This window comes from Emys orbicularis, chromosome 6, assembly GCF_028017835.1.
Source record: "Emys orbicularis isolate rEmyOrb1 chromosome 6, rEmyOrb1.hap1, whole genome shotgun sequence".
Classification (NCBI taxonomy): Eukaryota; Metazoa; Chordata; order Testudines; family Emydidae; genus Emys; species Emys orbicularis.
In genome coordinates, this window is record NC_088688.1 from 91,981,319 (window position 1) to 92,008,024 (window position 26,706).

Here is a 26,706-nt window from a genome sequence, read left to right on the forward strand (position 1 = left end):
AAAAAATCTTACCGCATTATACCGAACTTGCTTTGATCCACTGGAGTGCGCAGCCCTGCCCCCCCAGAGCACTGCTTTACTGTGTTATATCAGGGTAGAGGTGCATTACTCTCTATATTTACACTGAGATGTAAATTGAGGGATAACCAGAGACACTGAAATTTAAGTACAGTATTTTATAATTGTATGGTAAATGAGAATGTAAACAATTTTTCAGTAATAACTCTTTTTTTCCTGAGGTGTAATTTGGGGGTATACAAGACATCAGACTGCTGAATGGTTGAGTCACTGGCTGATAGTGAAGGAACATTTGCAGCACAAATTTCTAATTATAGCAGTAGCTGTCATTTTCCTACAGTAGGAGAAGTCTTGCAAGCTCACTTCAGGTGGGGGCAGATCTACCTTGACTCCTGGAATAAATCTAACTTTTTTGGAGTATCAACTACTGTTCATACTTTTTTCCAATCCATTAGTGCAGCACTCAATTTATCATGCACAAATAAATTGTCAGTTATTAAAAGTGAAAAAATAAAGTCCAAATTGTCATTTATATGTACTAAGTCAGACTTTTACTTACAGCATTAAAACCCAAACATTAAGTTCTTAAGGCCTGCTTTCATTTGATTTTTCTTGTCTAGCCATCTTCACAAAATTAATTTTTTCTACACCAAGTTTAAGTTAACTGTATTGTTTTAACCCAGTAATAGATTTAAAAGTCAGTTCACCAAAAGCTTAATACAACTGTTTCATTGTTCAAGTTCCCTAATTTGGATGGAAGAACATACTTCAGATAACTGACATTAGTATGCTTTATTTTCTAGGCAGGATCTGTCCCCCATAGCTATACTACTCTAGCTTAAGTTAATCAAAACAGGATTTGAAGTTTTGCTGCATGTAAGACAAATTAAAGCAATCAATAAAATTACACCTACAGTAAACACCATTAAACTCTCTTTAAAACATAAATAAGCAAGTGCAACCAGCCACTTATTTCACCCTTATGAATATTCTTCACACTTAAGACAGGTCAGGTTTTATTTGAATGGGAATAACAGCAGTGGGAGACTATGCTGTAACTACCACATTGTAAAAAATCAATACAATGATGTTATAAAAATAAGCTAGTGGGATTTTGTATAAAATAAGCAATGTTGCATTATTTTGTTCAGATTGCACAGTACAAACAAGCTAATATCTAAATTAATACTGTTACAGGTATTTAATATTACATATATTGGGAGACAGCAGCTAGGAAAATAAGCACCTCAAAGCAGCTATGAGACTTCTGCAGCCAGCTTTTCAGAACAGTGTCCAAAAGTTAAAATAAAATCTTATATTTAATTACAGGTATACACATTATAAAATGTTGAAAAAAAGTAAGTATGCACTGCTTACATATTACTAAATTTTAGTAACAGTACATAAGTGATTCTATTTATATAAAAAATCCATTCTTGTGAAAGGAATTTACACATGAAATAAATAAACGTTCAGTAATCTTAAAATTAATTGTAGGTCAGAGTGGCCAAGTGTAAAAACCAAGCCACTTTTAAAATGTTACTTTAATGATAGGGCAGAGTAAAAGTATGCCACATCCAGAAGGAAGTGCAACTCTGCTTTAATTTTACTAGTTAGTTGTAACCATGCAAAATACACACGTACCTTCAAATATGGTACAACTCCAAGAGCATGAACAGCACACCCTTGAGAATATTTATACAAGAATATTCACAAAAACATACACTTTACAATTCTTTAATACAAAATATTTAGTGATATCAAATAGCATAATCTATTAAACACTTAGATCCCAGTTGACTCAGGCCATAACTTTTTAACTAGCTTCATCTTACAATTCATATTTTTAAGTGACAGGAAAAACAGGCAAGGTGGGGATGATTATAAAATGGTGTAGTCATCTCTTGCTTTCTCTCATTATATAGGAGATATTCAGAAGGTTGTTCAAATTAGGTGACGCATATGGCAAAGGGACCCATGAAATGGATGTTAAAATAAACTGCATTGATGCCTATTGCTGTCCTTCTGCAATCAATATCCAGTACCAGAGAGCAAGCTCAATTTAGAGGAAGAACAAGTCTTATTCACAATAAAACCAAATCTTTTCACATAACCATTTTCTTGGTTTCAATTGTAGGTGTTTTAAAACTGAAAGGTTGAGCTGCTTATTTGAGGTCACCTTATATTCATCCATGGATTTGACATTCTCTATTCAATGCTTGTAGAAATCAAACATTAAAATCCAACCCAGGGAAGCATGTCTGAAAGCTGGTTTGCTTCCTTACAATCCTGATAATTTGTGTACTTATCTGCCAGCTGTGCTATCATCAATAACAACTAAAATCATGTTAGGATACAGTGCAGTCATAACTGCCTTCCTGGAGAGGATCCTCCTCCTCTGCCCCAGACATGTCCTCTTCATGTCGACTCACACTGCTACTTCCACTATCACTCTGAGGGCTAGTGCTATGGCAGGTCAAACTCCGGCTTTCCTCTGCCCTTGGGCTGGCTTGTTCAGTAACCTTACAAGGGTTCACTGGTTGAAAAGCTTCAGGCTGCACTTGCTCTTCTGATATCTCACTTAGTTTCTGGAGCTGTGGCTTGATGACATTTAAAAATGGCTTGTACCCAGGGCTAAAGAACAAAGAAGGAAGAGGTAACTATGCAGTGAACTAAAAATAGCACTTCATTCACATTCTGCCCTCTAGGCTTCAGCAGTAAACCATGACTGTAGACCCACCTATTAGAGCTCTTGCATAAAGCGCATAGGGTCAAGCTGCTACTGTCAAACAGTGACAGCAATTCAAATAGAGACCATTGTTTCAGGGGACTGTGCATTATAACAGACTGTTACAGAGCTGTGGATTTCTATAGGGAAGCTGCTAAGGAAAATTCTATTCTGAGTGACTAAACAATGTAAATAGAGACCCATGTAGCAGAACATTGTCAAAATACCAAATTATATATTGTAATAGGAGGGTCCCTTCATTTATTCAAAAGAATTTTAAAACTTATAAAGTAATAGTGGAAAACATAGCACTGTGTTCTGTAATTAGTAAAAATGTAAAGTGATAAATTTTCAATACAACCAGAAACCTAAGTAATCAGTATATTGCAGTGGCACTGAAAAGCCTCAGACAGGATCAAGGCCCCATTGTTCCAGGTCTTGTACAAACACACAGGAAGAAAAGAGATTGCTATGTGAAAAACCTCAACCTCACACTAATAAATATAAACCCCAAATTGAATTACGTACAAATTCTGTATTCAGCCATCTATCAAAACTAATCTGCTGCAATGACACTTACCAATCTGTGGAAGCCCATCTGTCTACAGCATGAAGCCCAGTCTTGATATTCTGCCAGATCTCTCCATCAGCATCAGAGGACTGCATTATGATAAAAACCTGATTGATTATTGAAGACTCTCTGAGAATAAGGCCTATGATAATGCACCAGTCCAGACATCCTGCTTCCATGAAGATGTGTAGCAAATACCTATAAGAACAAAACAGTTCATGCAGTGGCACGCTTTTCCTCCTCCCAAGGACAAAATTCAAACAACGCTAGATATCACACATGCTAAAAGCAAGAGTGAACATATTTTAGTCTCAATTCATCTTATGATAATGTAACTTACCGTAGTTGGACCTGTGACTTGTGTGGCCCTTTACTAGCCAATTCCAGAGAGAGATGTTCCAGCTCTGACTGTGTTAAACTTAGAGTGGAGATGTTTTCATCCACCATGGTCCAGTCACCATCCACAATAGAACTTGTTTCTGTCAGGTCTGTTGCTGAACCAATGCTGCATTCATCACCTACCAAAATACATTCAACAGGATATTTAGAAAGCCATCTATTAATTTATCAGGTGTCAATGTTTTCTTTTGCACTGCTTCCTCCAGAAACTGACTGGGCTCATTTAATAGTTAAACATTTACATACCAACGTAACTAGCTTTGGGATTCAGTAAGGGTGTTATTGGGTACTGAACAGCTAGCAGTTAGCCAGGAGCAATCTGAATGTAGGTATATTGTCCTTCTAAGGATTTAAAGGTCTTGTTGGTGCATTGGATTAATATATACTTAAAGATAGACTTGCTTTTCTTTGCAAGCTGTTTTTTCAGTAGCAATTCTTGTTTGTACCAGGTAAAGACAATCCCGCAGGATAAACTGAGTAGGAAGAGTAATATGTATACAACAGGTTCCCCCAGGCACTCATACAGATCATTTGGAAAATAGTGAAGTACTGTTGAGCTCTTGGACAGATATAGAAATCTCCCAAACACTATTAGTAATCAGAATTACTACGGTGAACATCTTAATTGATCCTAAAATTAGAGTCAGTGGAAATAGGTTACAAGGCTGTTCTTAGCATATGCGCAACATGCCCCAGGTGGCACATGACCAAGATTCATCGCCAAATTTGGTCTGCTGGTTGGATCATTAGCTTCCCTGAGCACGACATGAATGCTGATTCATGCCCCCAGTTAAAAGTTATTTCCAACAGTCCTATGTGCCTTTGATTCCTGTTTATGCTCTAAAACTGACAGTATTAAGATGAAATGAGTGAAATGGTCATGAAAGATACAAATAAGTCTGAAGAGCAGGAGTGGATTGGGAAGTGTGAAACTGATTTAAAATTGACTAGTCTTTTTCCAAATGAAGCAAGATACAGAAAGGAAACCGTCAAATTTTGTTATTAAGATCATCAGTTTTAATAGTTTCAGGTGCTACCAACACAGGTAAGGACCTTTTCTTAAAAAAAAAAGAAAACAAAAAAAAAAAAACACACCACATCACACATGATTTTTTACTTTAAAAGGAATTGAAATACAGCTGTTGCTTGCATGGTCATAGTCTTCAATTCTGACTCAGCCACAAAGTTGTCAATGCACTTTTAAACGTTTTTAGTATACTTTTCCACTGACTGAGCCAATCTTTTCTGCATTATGGTATCACCAGATAACAGGACAGCACCATACAGCAGTGATGTGCATTCATGACAAATGATGAATACTTAGATGCAATTTTCTGAGGGTGATGCAGAAAAGGATGTGTGTGAGAGACAGAGAATGAGAAATAACCTACCTTTATTTAATAAAGGAGAGAGGAATGCATCTTGCATGTGAGGTCCATGGGATGAAACTGTGTCCATTTCTCTCTGGGAGGAATTGATGGTGCTAAGCCAGCTGTGACTCTGAGGTGCACTTGAGACCCCCGTGTCCATTTCCACATTTAAAAAGCTGTCTGCAGACTGCGACTTGAGCAGCTGCTCTCCAACAGCTAGAAATAAGGAGGCATTTATAAAAAACTGACCTACAATACAAGTAGCCATTTTTTATACATCTCCCAAACAACTTTTTACAGTTATATCCAAGTAATTAAGTTGCTGACAAACGAACAAATGCAAGGGAATGCAGATCTTATGGCTATTGCAAGACCCTTTCATCAGCCTCAGTGTACCTAGACACTGGCACACAGTGAAAGTGCCATCTAATATGTTGCTGGCATAGCTGAGCTACCACGTAAACTCACTTTTTTGCAATCTTGAGACAAACTCAGTCTAGCTTATAGAATTAAAAGATGCTTTAAGATTGCAGTGAGATCCAGGTGGTAATCTCACAAAATAATATATTGAAAAATGTAACAACAACATTGTAATACAGGTTTGAAAACTGCAGCACATTCTCACAATTTTAACTCTTCCATCTCACTACCACATTGCTAGCAAATTTCAGCAGGTCACATGAAAAACAAGGTGTATCTCTAAAAATCAGATAAAGCTGATCAAATGCCCATCTAAAACCACATAATGTACTGATTTTAGTCACTTTCTTTGGCTGAAATTATATAAAATGTTGTGTCCAGACTGACCTGGAACAGAGATCTAGTTCTCTGATTTAATACAGCTAAAATATAACTTCTGAGAGAAAACAGGAAATCTCAACAGAAGCTACAACATAACATAACTACTGCGAAGACATGTCGTCTATGCTAAACAGAACCCCTTCAAAACCATGCAAAGTAAGGAACTGTGCAGGTGATAAACCTCAACCTGTTCTTTGCTTGGCTGAACTGAGATACGAGAGATTCAAAGTAATGGAGGCAGGACTGCAGGAAAGAAACCTAGTCCACCAAAATAACTCAGATGGTACAGCACCTGTCTTGTACTTTCCATTCTTGAAAGGTGAATTAACAGAGCAAGCTGGTATGACTGGAAATGGCCAGAGAAAATCTTTGTGTAGTCTCTTCAAGGCAATCACAAAATCCTCCACACGGGCAGCTCGGGCTCGCTCCTTACACAGCCAACCAATCAGCTCAAAGCCTAGTTGCGCAGCAAAGCATCCAAGGTCTTTAAGCCTGATTTCCTCCAGCAAGCGTCGAGCATGACGCCAGAGCATCATATCAATGTACATATTCTCAGCACAGTCACTGTCTTTACTCCACCTGTGGACCAACACAAGAGAAGAGAAGAGGTGATATTAAGACTGTAGCTTGAAAGTCACTTATAGATCAGCTGTAGCACAGATATATGAAATTGCAAACTAAGTTGAGTAACAATTTAATGGTGAAAACCACTTGCACGTTGATAAAAGAGACTACGCATTACCTGGGGTTCCTTTACCCAAGAGCCTCCACTATCACTATGAGCTATGTGGCAATAGGAATGTGGTAGATAGAAACTAGATAGGCAGCACCAGCTGCAGGGGCTTAAAGTCTTAGCAGTGAAGGCAGGGCTACATGTCACTAGGGAAGCAAGGAGCAGCCCCCCTTCCAAAGTGGCCTCTCAGAGAAAGCAAACTCCAGAAGACTGTGGCACTAGCAGTTTCTCTCACAGACAAGCACTCCTGCCACTCTCTAAGCCCTCAGCTGGGGCTCCAGTCACACCCCTCTGCATCACCCCACTGAGCCTGAACCAGACCCCCACCCCACCCAGCTCCCAAACCCCCCACTAAACCCCACACACCCCCTGCTGAGCCCTAACCATCTTCACATGGACCCCCTGGCAGAGTCCCATTGCCCCTGCACCTGGAACCCCCCCGCCCCTCCCCCCCCAATAAGCCCCTCTGCATCCAGATGCCTCACAGAGCTTCCCACACCAAAACTACCACACACAGAACCCTCTTGCCCCACACCTGGATCCTGCTAGCCTGAACCTGCCTGCCCACACCTGGTGTGCCTGGCACAGAGGGGCAGAGCCCTGGGGTGTTTCTGGGGCCAGCCCAGCCCTTGCGCTGGGTCAGGTGCAGCCTCACCTCCGAGTCCCTGTCCTTGGGTGGGGTACTATAGGGTGATCTCCCATCTCAATGGAGCCAGTGACCTGTGCTCCCCACTGCCATGCTGGAGCCTCCACATTTATTTATTGACAAATTAAAATGTGCAGAATTTTTAGGCTCAGAATTCCCTCAGGAGTAGCAAGCTTTCAGCAAATGACTCTTCAGGAGATGGATATGCATGAAAAATCATGATAGTCTTGCAAGTTTTGTGATAGGTGAGCTTTTCCCTGGGTCAATGTTTGATACAGGTACCAAGTGTCTAACATTAACTTTAAATACTGATCCAGGAAGTGGACTCTGTGCTGGTGGTGGAATAGTAGCAATCTTCAAACAGGAGAGGCCTGTGAAGTCCAAACCCACTGAAGAAAATAACAGAGGAAATGTGCTTCATATTACCGTCAAAGCACAGATATCTACCCTGTTCCTTCGTACACCAAGCACCATATCTGAGTGGGAGGGGGACACTGCCTTTAAAAACAAAATGTACAGTATTCTGGAGCACAAATGTCTTACTGGATCAGACCAGGGGTCCATCTAGTCCAGTACTTGGTCTTTAACAATGGCCAATACCAGCTCCTTTACAGAAAGGAAGGAAATGGAAGGAAAATAGGATAGCCTGCTCCCAATAAAGTTCGTCCTAACTTCCAATAGTTAGAGATCTGAGTAAACTCTGAAGCTTAATGTTTTTATCCCTTTATGGGGTTGAAAGAGGTTGAACACTATGTAATTTTAAAAATAAAAATACCACAAGAAAAACAAAACTGATACTTGGGAGAAACATTTAGATAGAATTATTAATTGCATCTCATATGACTAGTCCAGCAAAACCTACTCTGGTAGAACACCACCAGATTCAGAGAAAGCTGGTCCATTCCACATAAGAAGTGTTTAGCGCGCCTTGAGAAAGATTGATTTTCTTTTAGTAGGAGGCCTGGTCTACACTGGGGGGGGACTGATCTAAGTTACGCAACTTCAGTTACGTGAATAACGTAGCTGAAGTCGACGTACTTAGACCTACTCACCGCGGTGTCTTCACTGTGGTGAGTCGACTGCTGCTGCTCCCCCGTTGACTCTGCCTGCGCCTCTCGCGGTGGTGGAGTACAGGAGTCGACGGGAGAACGCTCGGGTGTTGATTTATCGCGTCTAGACTAGATGCGATAAATCGACCCCTGCTGGATCGATCGCTGCCCACTGATCCGTCGGGTAGTGTAGAAATACCCCGAGTCTTTTACAAGAATCTTTGATCTGGCAGCTTAGGGAAAAAGATGTTTCCCTGGACAGAATCCTCCCACCATGAAGATGACAACTGCACACAGTGAAAAATTCCACCTGCTCAGAAGCACAAAGATTTAGGAAATCAATGCTTATGGCTAAAAATTCCATAGGGAATTTCTGTGCTTGGGCTGGTAGGAACTCTTAATACCAAAGTCATAAATCTAACAACTTCGATCCAATTATTAGAAATATCTTAATTTTAAATGGTACAAAAAAGGAAAAAGTTTTAAAATAGCTTAAGATTGGAGAAAATTCTCCTAAGAACATGACTGAACTCAGCTTGTAGGACATCAGTCTGACTTCACTGTAACTAAAATTGATTTGAACTGCATGCTTTCACCTGTAATTGCCAGAATTATTGTTCATACCTGTCTGTGTAGTGCTACGCTCACTTAACTTGCCTTACTATCTGTTGTATTGCTTAAAAGGACTAAACTTGAAACCTTTAGTTTGATGAGTATATAACTAAATTTCAGCATTCACATAGCACTTTTGTAGCTGGCATTGCAAGATATTTACATGCCAGATAAGCTAAACTTTCATACTCCCCTTCATGCTTCGGCTACCATTCCAGAGGACATACTTCCATGCTGATGATGCTCGTTAAAAAAATAACGCATTACTTAAATTTGTGACTGAACTCCTTGGGGGAGAATTGCATGTCTCTGGCTCAGTTTTACCCGCATTCTGCCATATATTTCATGTTATAGTAGTCTCAGATGATGACTCAGCACATGTTAATTTTAAGAACACTTTCGCTGCAGATTTGACAAAACGCAAAAAAGGTATCAATGTGAGATTTCTAAAGATAGCTACAGCACTCGACCCAAGGTTTAAGAATCTGAAGTGCCTTCCAAAACCTGAGAGGGACGAGGTGTGGAGCATGCTTTGAGAAGTCTTAAAAGAGCAATACTCCAATGCAGAAACTATAGAACCAAACTACCAAAAATGAAAATCAGCCTTCTGCTGGTGGCATCTGACAGATGATGAAAAGGAATATGCATCGGTCTGCACTACTTTGGATTGTTATCGAGCAGAACCTGTAATCAGCATGGACACATGTCCTCTGGAATGGTGATTGAGGCATGAAGGGACGTATGAATCTTTAGCGCATCGGAAATGTAAATACCTTGCAACACCGGCTACAATAGTGCCACGAGAACACCTGTTCTCACTTTCAGGTGACATTGTGAACAAGAAGCAGGCAGCTTATCTCCTGCAAATGTAAACAAAACTTGTTTGTCTGAGCGATTGACTGAACAAGAAACAGGACTGAGTGGACTTGTAGGCTTTTATATTGTTTAACATTGGTTTTATTTTTGAATGCAGTTTTTTTTTTTTTTTTTTACATAATTCTACATTTGTAAGTTCAACTTTCATGATAAAGATTACACTACAGTACTTGTAATAGGTTAATTGAAAAGTATTTCTTTTGTTTTTTACAGTGCAAATATTTGTAATAAAAATAAATATAAAGTGAGCACTGTACACTTTGTATTCTGTTATTACTGAAATCAATATATTTGAAAATGTAGAAAATATCCATAAATATTTAAATAAATGGTATTCTATTGTTTAATCCTGCAATTAATAGCAATTAATTTTTTAATCACTTGACAGCCCTATGAAGAAGCTGAATTATAGTTGTTGCAGTCCAGTTACTTCATTAAGTTTATACTTGGTTATTTGATATTCTGTCTCAGTTTAGCTGTTGAATTATGTTAAAAATTGATGCTGTTAGTATTTTGAAGTGAACACCATTGTGGTTAATGCTCAGAGGTTTTTGAATTTTATACTCAGCTTTATAACTAGTCCATTCAATATAGTTAACCAACCATACTTTAATTTACTTTATATTTCAGAATTTCATGTTTTGTTTAGCGGTTGTCTTAAGAGTTGCCACACTGTATCATTCATTTTATTTACTTGTTTATGTGGTGTATATCATTTGCATGATTTGTTTATTGGTTTTATCATTTTTAATTACTTAAACACTCTTTATTTCAAAGTCAAGTTAATTGTTTATTTTGGGGCAGCAGTGTATAAAAGAATCCATGTTAAGTTTTGCAGTGATGCACTCACAGTGTAGTCTCATTAATAACCATAATCAGTAAGTCCAGCTTTTGATTTGGTTTTCCTGAACTAGTCATCTGAGAAGCAACTAATTAGATAAATAATTCCATCTAATTAATTGTTTCCCCAAAATATTCATTTTGCTAATTGCTTGTTTCTTTTGGTAATTTTACTGGCATCCAACCCCTACCACACCAGGCCTTCAAAAGCTTTTGTTTCTTAAATTTTATAATATTTACTGTAACAACTCTGGATATTCTTGTTATCCATGTAAATGTCTGTTTTATTACACCTGCTAAGTTCTTGACCTTAGTACTATCTTGTTGCATTTTGAGTAAAGATCAAACACCATGGTCCGAAGGGTCATTTTCCTCAAAATGATTTTAAAAATACAATATTGGACAGTAACTTCCTATGGACAATTCTGGTTTGTGTTCCCTGCAATTTATCTTGTTTACCACTTCTAAGCAGAACAAAGAAGCATCCGATGAAGTGGGTTTTAGCCCACGAAAGCTTATGCCCAAATAAATTTGTTAGTCTCTAAGGTGCCACAAGTACTCCTCGTTCTTTTTAATATCAAAGTTACAGCTCATGCACGTAAAAAGTTATGATAGATGGAAATCGAAGTAGCCAATATCTGCAGTAAAAGCAAAGGGAGAAATATTTCTTCTGCAGTATTAGGTGAGATGCTCTATTACAGTTAATGGACATGCGAGTGCTCACTGTAGAACCTCCAGGGGTCTGTGGAATCTCACAGCACACAGAACACCACTAAGGTTGCTGTCAGGGCCAAATTAAGACAATCTAGGGTCCTGGGCACCCCCCACATAACATCTCCCCGCCCCCCCCTACCCATGCTGTGGCCCAGACCCTTTCAGGACTAACAACAGGTTTCACATTTAAGATGAATGGCCCAGATCACACATCCCAGAGGTACTATTTCAGGCAGGTATCAGTTATATTTGGTTCACACTTTTCAACTTGTCTTTGCATCCATAACGGCTAGAAACAATTTTTTTTTAAACGGAAACTGAAATCCTGATCTCACATGACTCCAGGAGTCATGAGTGCCCATGCCTTAATATAGCCCCATTGTATAATTTGTTACAATGTAAATAGTTTGGATGAGTGGGGCAGGAACTATTCTCTGTACAGTGGCCCAGCATGGTAGGGATCAATCATGAATTGTACTATGATACAAATGTTACCTTTTCCCAGATGGACCAGAAGGCATGCTCAGTGTTTTCTGTAGATTAAATTTGTTAGCAGGAAGATTCTCTGCTGATTGAGATAAACTAATGCTGCGATGTCTGAAGAACTCAAAGCCACCAGTTGAGCTGGGTTCCTACAACAAAGAAGCATATGACCAACTAAAGTAAAAACATGTTACATCCTGGGTATACATGAGATTCATTATGTTTAGTGACTGATATACAAGATTTATGATTTTCTTAACAAACCTGAGTTGTGGGTGTAGGTGGCGGAGTCTCTGATTCACCAGAACCAATGGCTTTAAGAAATCTGATCATGTGACGACAAAGGTCCCACTTTCCCTGCTCCAGGGCAGTGTTGAACAGAAGAGTGGCATGCTGCCTACTAACTGCTGGAACCTCCATGTTCTACAAGTAACAATGCACAATATAAAAATAATTTGCTTCTGAAACCCAGCAATACTTTTGGAAAAAGTCAAGCCCCCGCCCCAGCAGTATGCTCAAAAATGAGAGTTGTAGGTAAAGGCATATTTCACAGTTTTCCATTTTGTTAAGTGCCATTTTAGGGACCTATTCATATTTAATTTTATCCCTAAACAGATATAATTGAGGTGAGTTGCCCACCAAAAAAAGTGTTATATTTATTTTTAAAAAACTGTTATGCCAAACATGCAATAAATCGTTTAAATAAAACCAAAAAAATGGGGACTAAATGGTCACTTCTTTTTTGTAATCAAGTAGCAGGATACTATTACCTGTAGGATAATAAGGTAAGAGGCAGCTGTGTCTAAGTCCTGGGCCATTAAGCACTCCTCAAATAAGTCTTTTGGGTTTCCAACAGCAGCAAAAAGGTAATTCCACAGGGCATATTCCGTCTTCCTAGCACAATGAACAACTGTCTGCAGGAAAAGGGGGAACTCTGTAATGAACTTAGCCACAGTGGGAAGCAGAGGGTCGGGAATGGGCTCCCGCGAGGTAGCTTCTTCTTCCAGCACTTCATGAAGCATCAGTTCTAGCACATGAGGAAAGTAAGGTAATGTGGCACAGGAGTGGGCCAAAAGCAAGGCTTGCTCTCCTAGGTTCCTCACCAAAAGTTGGCGCAAAATGTGATGGAGGTAGATCTGAGAGGTTCTCTCAACAATACAGAAAGGAAAGAGGACCTCCAAATGTTGTCTAGCACTGCTGTGAGTGTATAAACAGTCGTGGAGTACAGTGTCATTGACAGCACCAAGAACCAAGGCATCTTCAAACAGAACAGCCAAGGGGTATATGTTGATGTGGAAAGGCAGCATGATCCGTCTTGACAAAAAGGAATGTGGTTTGCGGTGATCCCTGGGAAACAAAGGAAGCCAGACTTTCATACCTGACCCACCACAGCTGAGCCAGAGTGCCTCCAGTAAGTGGCGCTTTTGTTTGTTTGCCCTACAGGTAGTCCAAACATTTTCAACCGACTGGGCTAGCACAACTGGAGCACAAAAAGGCAGCTGGGGAAGAAAAGAAAAAAGCTCTTAATACCCTTTTAATTTGTGCCTCATCTCACTAGTATCCTTCCTTCAGTTGAAAGGGGTGACAGCACATTTCACTCCCATTTAATAGATTTGTCGGTGAGGGGAGTATATGATAGAAATTCACTATTGTAGAGAATTATGTATTTTTATTAGGCATTTCTAAAACTCTAGTCAGTGCAAGTACTTAAGAAAGCAATTCAACCTGCGTTTCCACCCCCACAAACCTAAAACTGGCAAAGTACTGTATACCACGGATATTTATCAAATACTGCCCACATCCATTTTAAAGGTTTTTCCACAAATACAGCTTGTTGTCACCATGGGGTCATTACTTTTCTAAAAGTGAGGACTAATAAGAAGTGCAATTCCTATGCAACTTAGTCTAGCTGCATTTTGGGCACCAAGAAAAAGCTCCAGTATTAACCCACCAAGAGGGATCTCTTTCATTCCTCACCTACCAGCTGATGCCACTGACAATTCCAGTCAGAAGGCTGGTCAAATTGCCTATTTTTAGCACAGAGTGTAGGCTAGAGCTGGTGGGTTACTGTAAAAATAATGTTTGCAAGCATTCACTTGAATCCAACCATGCTCACGCTCACACCTCTCTCTGCAATTTCTGAAGATTCACACACACATCATTAGTATGAATGATTGTGAAATTGTTGCTCTTCATATGACTATCTACACATTGTCATAAGAACAAGGATAGTCCTACATTAATTTCTCTTATCTCTTAAGAAGTTGGTCAAAATGCCAGTATGTGCCTGAAGGGGACGACAAACCACAAGTATTCAAAGTGAACAGTTTAGGAATAGCCCACAGGTCGAAAATTGTTTTCCCAAGCTTCGTACAGCACCTATCACAATAGGATCCTGATCCATGATTGGGACCCCTATGTTACAGCAATACAAGGGGTAAATAATCTGATTGTCAGAGATACTTGCAGAAATAAAAACTGGCTTGTGAATGATTCGTGAACAGAAAAGAGGGCTGCATTTGTCAGGTAATTTATTCACAACAAATAATTCAACCAGTTTTAGCACAGCATTGAAGTGTAGCTACACACTTGTTTCTAGGCCGAGATCAATCACCTTCACAACTTGCTGAGTCCTCAGAACCTTTGAAAATTCTTGTGTAATCCCAAATATGTTTACTCACAAGTTTCCTTTGGTTAGGACTGCTGTCCTTCTCTCGTATCTGGGGGCCAGACCGATCCCTTTGTACCATGATGAGTTGTCCTGCTAAGTTTAACATAATGCTTTCTGCCTCACAGGCCTGTGGGGAAAAAAAGTGTAAATTACTTATCTCTAAACTTTTCTGAATCCATCATTTTTGCTTTGATATGTACAGTATAGTCTCTGCATAAACTCACAGCCAAACGCAAATTCAGAACACTGGCACTCCCACTAAGCACATCTTTATAGGAGGCTTGTAAATACTAGCTTATGAACTCTGGATACAATTCTTTCTACCTATCTTCCAAACCAACTTGCATATAAAGGAGGACAGATGCAAATACTCAAGGCTTTGATCTGTTTTAGGGAGGGACCTACCCCATATGCTCCCTAAAAGCTTTGCTTGCCTAGGAGTAAAGCATGTAAACTGGGGATATGTTGGAGGGAGGTGCTGGCCTTTCCCTGCTCTTCATTTTAATCAAACAGTTTAATTGTAAGCAGAGGTTTCAGTGTCCAGCTTTCCTCAAAAAGGCTCTAAGGGTATGTCTACATTACAATTTAACACTTGCTGTTGGCCCACGTCAGCTGACTTGGGCTTGCAGGGCTTGGGCTGTGCCATTGTAAAATAGTGGTGCACACGTTTGGGCTCAGGCTAGAGCCTGGGCTCTGGGACTCTCCCCCATCACGGGGTCCCAGAGCTCGGGCTTCAGCACTAGCCCAAACATCTACACTGCAATTTTACAGCCCAATAGCCTAGCCTGAGCCCCACAAGCCCAAGTCAGCTGATGAGGGCCAGCCAGAGGTGTGTAATTGCAGTTCAGACATACTCTAAAACTGCATTGCATAATGCCATGGTTTTTAAAATGATGTTTAACAGGAACAGCTCTTTTACCAGAGCTAGTACGTAATGCACTCCCACAGACCTCTACGCAAATCTCAGTTAAAGGGTTGACTTGAGGCTGGTTACTGTATCTACCTCAGCTGTGGCTAAATAAGCTCCTAGCAGCTCACTGCCAGTTCACATAGGGAAGAGCAGCACACAAGGACAGCCATTTTCAACACTTAACTTTTGAAGAAGAGAATAGAATGCAGTGGTTGTAGAGTATTTCATATTCCAAAAAGGAAAAAACCAAAAAGAACGTAAATATATATATAATTATATGTACACAAAGTTAGTTCCTTTATTTTACCCAGATACATGCACCCCAATCATTTAAGTGTCCTTTGTGCCCCTTGCTTTTAAATCTGCTTATTTTAGTTAGCATTGCTGCTGGTCTGTGCAAGTGCCATGTGGTGGAATTGGTTATGCCAGAGTCAAGCCTTCCTAATACACAGAGGCAAGCCTCTTAAAGAGCCAATTTAGCATAGGAAGCAATCAGAAGAAACAAGCAGGGCTGGGCACCTATAGAAGGAAACATTTAAATGGTTCTACTGTAAAAGTGACTGTAAAAATGCCACCTTGTTCAACAGAACTACTCCTTGTGTCTATTCGTAGTTTTGCCTCAACTTTAATTCTAAAGTAAGCTTTTTCTACTTCTGTTCTGTTGACTTTGCAGAGTCAACACTGCTACAGGAGAGGAAGATGGATTCCATTTTGGCTCAGTTATCAACAGAACCGTTAATCAAGATTGATCGCAGGGACTTTATTGTTAATGCTAGGGCCAGAAAGAACCCAGCTTAACTTTTATATTCAAGGTTGACTCGCAGAGATGACAATTAGAGTAAACATATTTTTACTTATAAACTCAACAAATCTGGTATGGAATTTCTTGACAGAAAAGCAATCAGGAAACCCAACCTGTAGTGTAAATGTTTCCCTCCCAAATAGAAGTGCACTTAAAAACCTTAAACGTTTAATACTTCTATCTCTGAAAAATATTTATTTTGTTTTACATTTAAATCAACTGCCTGACAGCTTACATACTATAAAACGGTTACTTACCTTCTGTAACTGTTGTTCTTTGAGATGTGTTGTTCACGTCCATTACACATTAGGTGTGCGCGCGCCGCGTGCATGAACGTCGGAAACTTTTTCCCTCAGCGGCTCCCGTCGGGCCTGCAGGGTCTCCTCTCCCGCCAGAGCGGCGCCCCGCTCTAGCGTATATATACCCCTGCTGGCCCGACCCTCCCTCAGTTCCTTCTTGCCGGTGACTCCGACAGAGGGGAAGGACGGTGGGAAGTGTAATGGACGTGAACAACACATCTCGAAGAACAACAGTTACAGAAGGTAAGTAACCGTTTTTTCTTCTTCGAGTGATTGTTCACGTCCATTACACATTAGGTGACTCACAAGCTTACCATTGGTGGAGGGTAGGAGTCAAGGAATAACTGATTGAAGCACAGCCCTGCCGACAACCGCATCCTCTCTGGTCTGATGATGGATTGCGTAGTGGGCTGTGAACGTATGCACCGACGACCAGGTGGCTGCTTTGCAGATTTCCTGGAGCGGAACCTGTGCCAAGAAGGCCGCCGAGGACGCTTGGGCCCTAGTTGAGTGAGCCCTGATCTCCGGGGCTGGTACGTTGGCGAGCTCGTAGCACGTGCGTATGCAAAGCACAATCCATGCCGACAAGCGTTGCGTCGAAATAGGTTGGCCTCTCATTCGCTCCGCAACGGCAATAAACAGCTGAGTCGATTTGCGGAATGGCCTGGTGCGGTCTAGATAAAACGCCAAGGCCCAACGGACATCCAGGGTATGCAGGCTGCGGTGGCTGGGGTCTGTATGGGGCTTGGGGAAGAACACCGGTAAACAAATGTCCTGCCCCATATGAAAGTGCGTGACCACTTTTGGAAGGAATTTGGGGTGCGGCCTCAGTTGCACCGTATCCTTATAAAAAACTGTATAAGGAGGTTCCGAAGTGAGGGCTCTCAATTCAGATACCCTCCTAGCCGATGTGATGGCCACGAGAAACGCTACCTTCCATGAGAGGTGCAGGAGGGAGCAAGAGGCTAGGGGTTCAAAGGGCGGCCCCATGAGCTTAGTGAGGACCGGTGGCCGCGAGTAGGGAAACACCCTCTCCAACCCCTTGAGGAAACCCCTGCCGATCGAGCCACCAACGGAGGGCGTTCGACACCCGAGCCAGGATAGTCACGACCAAGATAAGGAGTCTCTGTTGGGGCGATATGCTTGGGCCAGCCACAACTGCAGCGGCCTGAGTCTGAGGCGGGCGTGTCCGACTACGTGGGTGCAGGCCGCCATGTGCCCCAAGAGTTGTAAGCAACATCTGGCCGTGGTCGTGGGGAATTGCTGGATGGAGCTCACAGCCTTCTGAATGGCCAGGAACCTCGACTCGGGGAGACTCGCCCGTGCCGCCACTGAGTCCAGGACTGCCCCTATGAAGTCCAGTCTCTGCGTAGGGACCAGTGATGACTTGGGTACATTGACCAGTAGACAGAGTTCGTGGAACACCTGTAGCGTCAATGCCACATGGGAGCGAACCTCGGCCTCCGACCGGCCCGCTAGGAGCCAGTCGTCCAGGTATGGGTAGACGCGCATCCTTCTTTTTCGAAGAAAAGCTGCTACCACGGACATGCATTTCGTGAATACGCGCGGGGCTGTTGCCAGGCCGAAGGGCAAAACTGTAAATTGGAAATGGCGCTGGCTGACAGTGAAGCGCAGGAACCGCCGGTGGGCCGGTCGGATAGCGATGTGAAAGTAGGCATCTTTCATATCGAGGGCAGCGTACCAATCCCCCGGATCCAGGGATGGAATGATGGTACCGAAGGAGACCATATGGAAACGTGGTTTGAGCAAGTATTTGTTTAGCTTGCGTAGGTCCAGAATAGGACGAAGGCCCCCTATTGCTTTGGGAATGAGGAAGTATCTTGAATAGAACCCTTTCCCTTTGAGGTCCGGAGGAACCTCTTCCACCGCTCCTACTGTGAGGAGGGCCTGCACCTCTTGCATGAGGAGTTGCTCGTGAGAGGGGTCCCTGAAGAGGGACGGGGTTGGGGAGTGGGAGGGAGGGGGCGAGGAGAACTGAAGGGTGTATCCTGCCTCCACCGTGCGTAGGACCCAGCGGTCCGATGTTATACGTGACCAAGCACGGTAAAAACGGGACAGGCGGTCCCTGAAACACAGGGTGGGATCCGGAATAGAGGTTGGTACACTGTCCTCGATCGCAGCTTCAAAACCCTTGCTTGTTTCCCGGCTGCGGTTTGTTTTGGCCCTGATTTTGGCCTTGGTTGGGCGTGTTGTTGCGTCTACGCCTGTTATCCCTGCCCCTCCTGCGGTACGGCTCCTGTCTAGGACGAGGGTGGTACTGCCTCTGCGGAGGTTGGGGCTTGAAGGGCTTCCTCTGCGTCACTGGGGTGTGCATCCCCAACGACTTGAGGGTAGCTCGAGAGTCCTTAAGACTGTGTAGTCTGGCATCCGTTTGGTCCGAAAACAAGCCTGAACCCTCGAACGGAAGGTCTTGGAGGGTGTTTTGCACCTCTGGGGGAAGGCCGGAAGCCTGCAGCCATGCCGAGCGTCTCATTACCACTCCTGACGCAATTGTCCTAGCGGCTGCGTCAGCGGAGTCAAGTGAGGCCTGTAAGGAGGTTTTGGCCACCGCCTTCCCTTCGTCTACTAAGGCAGCAAACTCGGGTTGTGAGCCCTGAGGCAAGGCTTCCTTGAACTTGGACACCGATGCCCAAGAGTTGAAATTGTGCCTGTTCAGGATCGCTTGTTGGTTCGCGATCCGCAGCTGGAGGCCTCCGGACGAGTAAACCTTTCTCCCAAATAAGTCCAAGCGTTTTGCCTCCTTGGCCTTGGGGGCCGGGGCCTGTTGGCCATGTCGCTCCCGTTCGTTGACCGCGGAGACGACCAGCGAACATGGGGTTGGATGGGAGAATAGGAAATCAAACCCCTTGGATGGGGCAAAGTATTTCCTCTCTACGCCCTTTGCCGTAGGCGCCGCGGAGGCTGGTGTTTGCCATACAGTCTTGTAATTAGATTGGACCGTTTTTATGAGCGGGAGCGCAATCCTGGAGGGGCCCTCCGGGCTTAGAATGTCGACCATAGGGTCTTCCTGCTCTACGGTTTCCTCTGCCTGCAACCCCAAATTGAGGGCTACTCGGCAGAGCAGGTCCTGGTGTGCCCGATGGTCAATCAGGGGAGGACCGGACACTGTTGTGCCCGCCACGGCTTCATCTGGTGAGGAGGAGGAGGTCATGGCCTTTTGTGCGTCCTCTTCCTCCTGTAACTCCTCATCAGCAGGGCGCTCCTCCGGAGTGCGTTCTCTGACGTGGGCCTGAGACGGTGCCGGGCTCGGTGCCGAGTCGGCCCTTTCCCTTTCTGGAGGCCTGGATACCATGGACTCCCTGCGGGAGGGTGGGCGCCACCGTGGGGAGCGGGACCGGTGTCCTGAGGGGCCCGATCTCGAGGTTCTGGACGGGGGGCCTTGTTGATGGTAGGCCCAAGGGGTCCAGAATGGCCATTGCCCTGGGTGGCCCCACTGTGGTTGCCAAGAGGCTTCGTGCTCCCTACTGGCCTGCGCTCTGTGGGCATATTTGCTGGAATGGCCCGAGTCCACCTCCGAAACTATGGACGGTGATCTAGAGGGCCACGGCGGTGCCGTGGGGCGGTGCTGGTCCGGGGTTGGAGAGCGGTGCCTTCGTGACCGGGACCGGGAGTAGCGCCGTGCCGACCTGGACCTGGATCGGTACCGGTGGCCCCGGGAGCGGCTGCAGGAGGACGGTCTCAGGGATCGCGCGACCGACACGTCCCGGTGCCTGCTCGAGCAGGGCTGCTGGGCCGGTGCCTCGCGTCTGCTGGGGCCCGACGGTTGGGCGGCCCGCTGCGCGGAGGGAAGCCGGGAGTCCACCAAGGCGGAGCTCGACCGGGATTGGCGCCGCGAACGGTGCCGAGATGGCGACCGTGATGGGCGCATCATCGCCGGCTTGCCTTTGGACGGCAGTCTCGGCGGAATGTCCTTAGCGCGGAGGGTGCCTTCAGCGGACAATTCAATGAGGTCCTTTGCTGCCTCAAATGTGTCCGGGGTGGAGGGCTGTTCCAACAGTTCCTCCAGCCCTTCCTCCTCACTCGACGCGCCTATCCCGGGGCTCGACGGGCCTTTCGGCGCTGGAGCCACTGGCACCGGGATCTGTGTTGGGACCGCAACGGCTTTAGTGGCACTTGCGGTCTTCGCGGGCGCTACCCTCTTGTGCGGGGAGCGTCCTCGGGCCTTGGGTTGGCCCTTCGGCTTAGCCGGCGAAGAGGACCGGTGCCGGGGGTGTTCTCTCCGAGCCGGTGCCGCAGGCTTAGGTTGCCCCGCCGGCATCGGATCCCGAACCGACGCCGGGGCACTCCGCACCGAGGTTGACGGTGCCGTAGAAGTGGAGGGCTGTAACGCCGACTCCATGAGCAGCTGCTTAAGGCGAAAGTCTCTCTCTTTCTTAGTCCTGGGCTTGAAAGCATTACAGATCTTGCAGCGCTCCTTTTGGTGTGCTTCCCCCAGGCAACGGAGACACGATTCGTGTGGATCACTCAATGGCATAGGCTTGCGGCACGTGGCACAAGCCTTGAAGCCTTGGGCGTGCGGCATGCCCCGCCGCCCAGGGCCGGTGCCGGGGTTAGCCAAACACCTAACACAAAGAGTTTAAGCCTTTGTAAAGAACTGATAACTGCTAGCTTAACACTAACTACTAACTACTAACGAACTGATAACTGTAACACTAATTACTATGCTAAGGGACACTCTCAGATGAGAGACAGAGTTGTTCCAACGTCGCCACGGACGGTAAGAAGGAACTGAGGGAGGGTCGGGCCGGCAGGGATATATATATATACGCTAGAGCGGGGTGCCGCTCTGGCGGGAGGGGAGACCCTGCAGGCCCGACAGGAGCCGCTGAGGGGAAAAGTTTCCGACGTTCGTGCACGCGGCGCGCGCACACCTAATGTGTAATGGACGTGAACAATCACTCGAAGAAGAACATGTATATAAAGCCCACATCCAGTTTTTCTTATCAGACTAGAAGGACCCGAATAGTAGATTCTCAGCATCTGAGATGGAAGACAATGAATTTGATCCTTTGCTTATAAGCAATAAGCTAGCTAAGAATGGCAAGACTGTGTCCTAGAGCTCATGATGATTTAGAGTCTGCAATGCAGCTTCAGCACTGTGCACAGGAAGAACAGAATGCAAGAGGCATCTCAGAATGAAGCAGGAAGTGAACCAATGAAAGCTCCAACCCCCCATCCACTAGATCAGTTACACTTCTCACAGGCAATTAATCTCCCTTAAATAACCCAATAGGTAATAGTCTTCGGAAAGGAAGGATAGTCCAGAGTTAAGGGCACTAGTCGTCCAATTCCCTGCTCCACCACAGAATTCTTGTGCAACCTTGCACAAGATACTGTGCCACTCTGGGTACATGTACACTGCAGTTGAGAGCGTGCCTCCCAGCCCAAGTAGACAGACACACACTAGTTCAAGGAGTGCTAGCATGCTAAAAATAGCAATGTGGATGCTGTGTCATGGGCTAGTCACCCAAGTACAAGCCCACCTGATCCTCTGGGTCCATACTCTGGTAGCTAGCCATGCTGCAACATCCACATTGCTATATTTAGGGTGCTAGCTCAAGCAGAGCTAGTGTGTCCATCTACCTGGGCTGGGAGGCACGCTCCCAACTGCAGTGTAGACATACCTTCTATGCATCAGTTTCCCATCTGTATAATGGAAATAATAGCTTCCCTACCTCACAGGGGTGTTGTGAGGATAAGTACATAAAAAAATTGTGAGACTATACTATGATAACAGGGCAATAAGTACCTAAGATAGAAAAGTTGGTCCAGGCCCCAATGCTACATAAACAAATTATTGCCCCTTTCCCAGGAATCAGCTGCCCCTTTAGATGGATTCACTGCCTAATTGACTTTGGTGGGTAATACCAAAAAGATGCACCTTATGTGCGTCCAGGGGTCCTACATTATAGAAAAAAGAGTTCTATGCATGTTCTAGAACAGCTTGGAATTTTATGGGCATTGATCCAGAAGATGTATATTTCATACCCACACTATTTAAATAGTTAAATGTATCCAGGTCTTTTGTTTGCTTGCTCGTTTTTGTTTTGATTCTTTTCGGCTTTAGCTCTCATACTAAACAATAGAAGCATTTTATAAATATTTGAAAAGCATCTTCAAAAGAACTCTTTATTGCTACTGTCTGATATCATCACCCAGGCAGAACTCTTAAGACTAAAACTACCAACTCCAAGGACTGTCAGTTATTTTTTATAAACTTCAACCACTCTAAAACACTGGACAGACCCATACCTGCTGTGGCATTTTCAAGCTGATGCCAGTCTCTGTTCTCACCGATGTCAGAGTTACAGAAACAACAAGGAAAGGATGAGGAATGTAACGAGACATGGATACCTCCTGAAGAACTTGAATACTGGCAGTAGGGTTAGGACTGTAAGGGGGGAAAAAAACAGCTGCTAAACATTTCTCCTCTAACAGTAATTTATGGACAATTACAGCTAGTTTCTAAATGCTTAATGATGGAAAATACTAATTTAACCATAGGAAGCAGAGCTCTTTCAAGAAACCAGAACAATTTCCCCTTAAACTGCAAAACTGTACTCAGGCCACTCTTCTGAACTGGATAAAGTTATATTTAATAAACCCATTAGCCTGATTTGTTCAATCTTGATAATTTATGGGAACACAGGAGGAAAGAACAAAGTTCTCAATGTACCTCTCAATAGTGATGATTTCAATCTGGGTTTCTCTGAACAAGGCATTGGAACTATTCTCCTCCAAGTTAGACAACAGCCATCTCCCTCCCTACTGATGAAGGTTCCTTCTCTTTGATTTCAATGCAGGCTACAATATTGTGGACAACTCCATCCATCTAGACTACTGCAATAAATTATGAACCCTCCCTTGTTCTTGTTCTAATCCTCCCCACCAAATGGTGCTGACTTCTGTGCTAGATCCTCCTCTACACTAAGAGACTCCTCCTACACAGAGTCTAAAGGTTTACTTTTCACAGACCTTTGCTCTTTTTTACCTCGCTCCTCCTTTTCGGTCATCCTATCCTTCCTCTCCCTTTAATCTTAATTTCCACTTTTATGATGATGATTCTCAAGTGCACATATGTTTCAGTGCATTTGATGACTCCTATCCACATTGTTAAGATATGAGGCATTATTTAAAGTTCCTTCAGCTAAGTATCTGAGACAGAAGTTTTTATGGGCAGGAAGGGCATTCTCCAACATTTTGCTCTTCAATTTAAAAACATACTTTTACTATTCACTTTCTGTAACCTTATCACCCTTGATTCAGAATTCACCTATTCATGTTTACTATGCTGTAAATCTGTCTACAATATGACCATCTCTACAGCACTGACCACATTTTTTACCACTTTGATGCCACTTCCTCTGAAATCCTCATGGCCTTTTATCTTTTCTTTTCCTGACAGCTACCTTCTTTATGGCCTCCCATTTCTCAGCTTCGACTATGGGCATATAAAGAGTAATTCTCAACTCCATTCTCCAGCAGCTCCACCAGCTCCTATTTGTTTACCCGAATCCTGAAACACTTGGTTGTTTTTAAAGTCTCCATGGAACTGTTCTTGCCTGTCACATGGACTCATACTACCCGAGTGCCCATTCCTTTTGCTATCAGGTACCTCATCTCTCTGCAGCTCCTTCTAACAGTGGAAATGCCTCACATACCATCTGGAACAGTCTTCCTGTATCCCTCAGCCACTCCTAGTTCACACAACAAATCTCTGGCAGGACTGGGGAACAGGAATTAGTAGTCCTGACCTCTATTACTCTGCAGACATCTATCAGGGCCATTTTACATACAAGGCTGCATAAGGAAGGGTGAGAAATTAGAGGGGGAAAAGTAATAATGAACTGGAGCCCAAAGAGTTAGAAAACTTCTTCTCTATCGAAATCTTGTAGTGCCTTAAATGCTAGCAGCTAATCTTTTTCTGGACCCACTTTTAGATCATGAATCCTGTATCGGTTGCAGAAACTACTCTAGCTGAGCATTCACAAACAGGACAAGTTTCTTTCCTGTACATTTACTTATTGACTCAACAGATGTTCAAGCATCTTCAAGCTTCTAAACAAAAGTCTGCACTGAAGAGAAGAATTCCATATTATAGGTTTTCTGAAAAAATACCAAGTAGGCTAAAGTAGCAGCTACATAAGCTCTACATAGTCTAGGTTTTTACATAAGAGTAGGCCACCACTTAAAGCAACCCAGAACAGTACCCTCAGGGACAAACTGTAGAATTTAGAATTCACTGGAAGAAAAAGAAAAAAAAAAAAGTAAATAAAAACCCAGTCTGTCTAAAGCCTGCTCTTATTAACAGTGTATGTCCATTCACAAATGATATTTTGTATCCTTCCTTGAGAAACATTTAGAACCCTTAGAATTCTTTTTCTAGACACACCAGTTATGTAAAGATTTTGTATCACTGTTACATCCTGTAAAGCAAAGTAATGTTGTGAATACAGATATTTGCTCACTTAGGCAGTTGCTAGGGAGTGTAGAAGTTCCATTCTGACAAACTATTAAAAACAAGCACTTAGAATCTCTGAAAAAGGTATCTTCAACTTCTGAAGTCATTATTGCCTTACCTAAATACAGCTTTCTAAAGTAAGAAAACAAGACAAAAAATTCCTCTGACTGATCTTTAAGTGCTATACCAATTAGTGACAAACCCTTCCTTCTCCGGCAGCTTACTTGTCAAAATGTACAGCAGACTTCTGTCCCTGACCATTTCCTCTAATTTTCCATGGTGAATGGAATGTGAAAACTAAACAGACAGAATTAACTGGTGGGTACAGTTAGATTTTTTTAAATTCTCTATTTAGAAAAGAACTCTACACATTTTGTAAAGTTACTGATACCAGTTTAAATAATCACAGGTCTGGATGCAGGTTTTATAAATTATGAAAGTTGTACACAGTTTTCACATGCTTGTTTATGCTAAAAATACAACATTTAAAAGCTACAATTTCTAACACTAAGGAGTGGACTGGAACCCAACATGTCTAGAGATACAGATAATTAGAATCAGCTAAGCCGTAGTCAATGCAAATTTAATCAGTCCATCTACCATCTTCCTCAAGTGTAATCTCCTTAATGTGTGATACAAGTCCCAAGAGAAAACACCAGAAGCCCAGGTTACTTTCCCTACCAGCTAAAATGGACCAAGTTTTCAAATGTGCCCCAATTCTGACCCCTTTTTCACAAGCACAAGTTTGTAAGTGCACATTTCAGGCACTATCACCTACACACGTAAATTATGTGGGAAAGTGATAGTGCTCAAAAAGTTTCTCTGGGTAAGTTTGTGTCCATGCAAACTTCCAAATATGCAAACCCTTGCATCCACATTTTGAGCATTATCATTTGCACACACAGGTGATAGAACTGCTACAAATGGATGCCATATTTTGAAAAGTTATCTCAAGAAGTTATCAAAGCCTATGATTAATCTTAAGACTAACAGTTTATGAAAGGAAATTACTCATGTAGAGGAGATATTTCTGAGTTAATTACTATAAAAATGTGGTAAAATAATTTTATAGACTTGCTTCAGTTGTACTCACCCATCAGGTTGTCTTTCAATACTATAAAGGCAAATAGAACAATCTGCTCTAAACAATATTACTATATCCCGGAAGACACTGAGTAGTAATGTTTCTGCCTGCACTTTGGTGACATGTGCAAATGCATTGTCCAGATTGGATGTTCGCAGGTAGATTCTTAGCTGTAAGGACAATTAATGGTTTAAACAAGAGTTCTCTTGCTGCAAACATCAATGTAACAAATACTTCAACAACAGATTCATTTATGCCTCATGGATTTTTGTGGTATGGCAAAACATTTTAGGAAGCAATTTAAAATTGTATACTAAACTGACTGAGTGCTTAACTGGTAGTGCTATGGTAGTTATATCAACAGCAAAAAGTAAAAAAAAAAAAAAATTAAGAGGCTCAATTCTAAAACTGCAGACCTTGAACAAAGGAAAGTTCTTTTACCTTCCTCAAATATTCATCCAAATTCCTATTCACACTGAGCCTCTCCGGCCCCCCAATTGAAGAGTTATACAACATTTTCCCCAAACATGCCTCTATATTTAGTAAGGCTGTCAAGCAATTAAAAAAATTAATTGTGCGATAAATCGCACTGTTAAATAATAGAATATTATTTATTTA

General features: G+C 43.0%; 1 protein-coding gene across 2 annotated transcripts in view; it reads right to left on the reverse strand.

The window, feature by feature from the left end:
- Window positions 1–841: 841 nt before the first annotated feature.
- The window catches only part of RIC1 (RIC1 homolog, RAB6A GEF complex partner 1), an 81,484-nt gene continuing 55,619 nt past the window's right edge, over window positions 842–26,706 (reverse strand). For both annotated transcript variants that reach the window (XM_065406276.1, XM_065406275.1), the window contains 11 exons: window positions 26,098–26,258; window positions 22,796–22,934; window positions 14,522–14,638; window positions 12,611–13,339; window positions 12,105–12,263; window positions 11,853–11,989; window positions 6,180–6,466; window positions 5,108–5,302; window positions 3,658–3,835; window positions 3,327–3,515; window positions 842–2,652 (listed from right to left, as the gene is read on the reverse strand). In XM_065406276.1, the coding sequence (XP_065262348.1) occupies window positions 2,367–2,652; window positions 3,327–3,515; window positions 3,658–3,835; window positions 5,108–5,302; window positions 6,180–6,466; window positions 11,853–11,989; window positions 12,105–12,263; window positions 12,611–13,339; window positions 14,522–14,638; window positions 22,796–22,934; window positions 26,098–26,258 (2,577 nt within the window). In that variant the 3' untranslated portion in view covers window positions 842–2,366. The remainder of the gene's footprint in view (window positions 2,653–3,326; window positions 3,516–3,657; window positions 3,836–5,107; window positions 5,303–6,179; window positions 6,467–11,852; window positions 11,990–12,104; window positions 12,264–12,610; window positions 13,340–14,521; window positions 14,639–22,795; window positions 22,935–26,097; window positions 26,259–26,706) is intronic.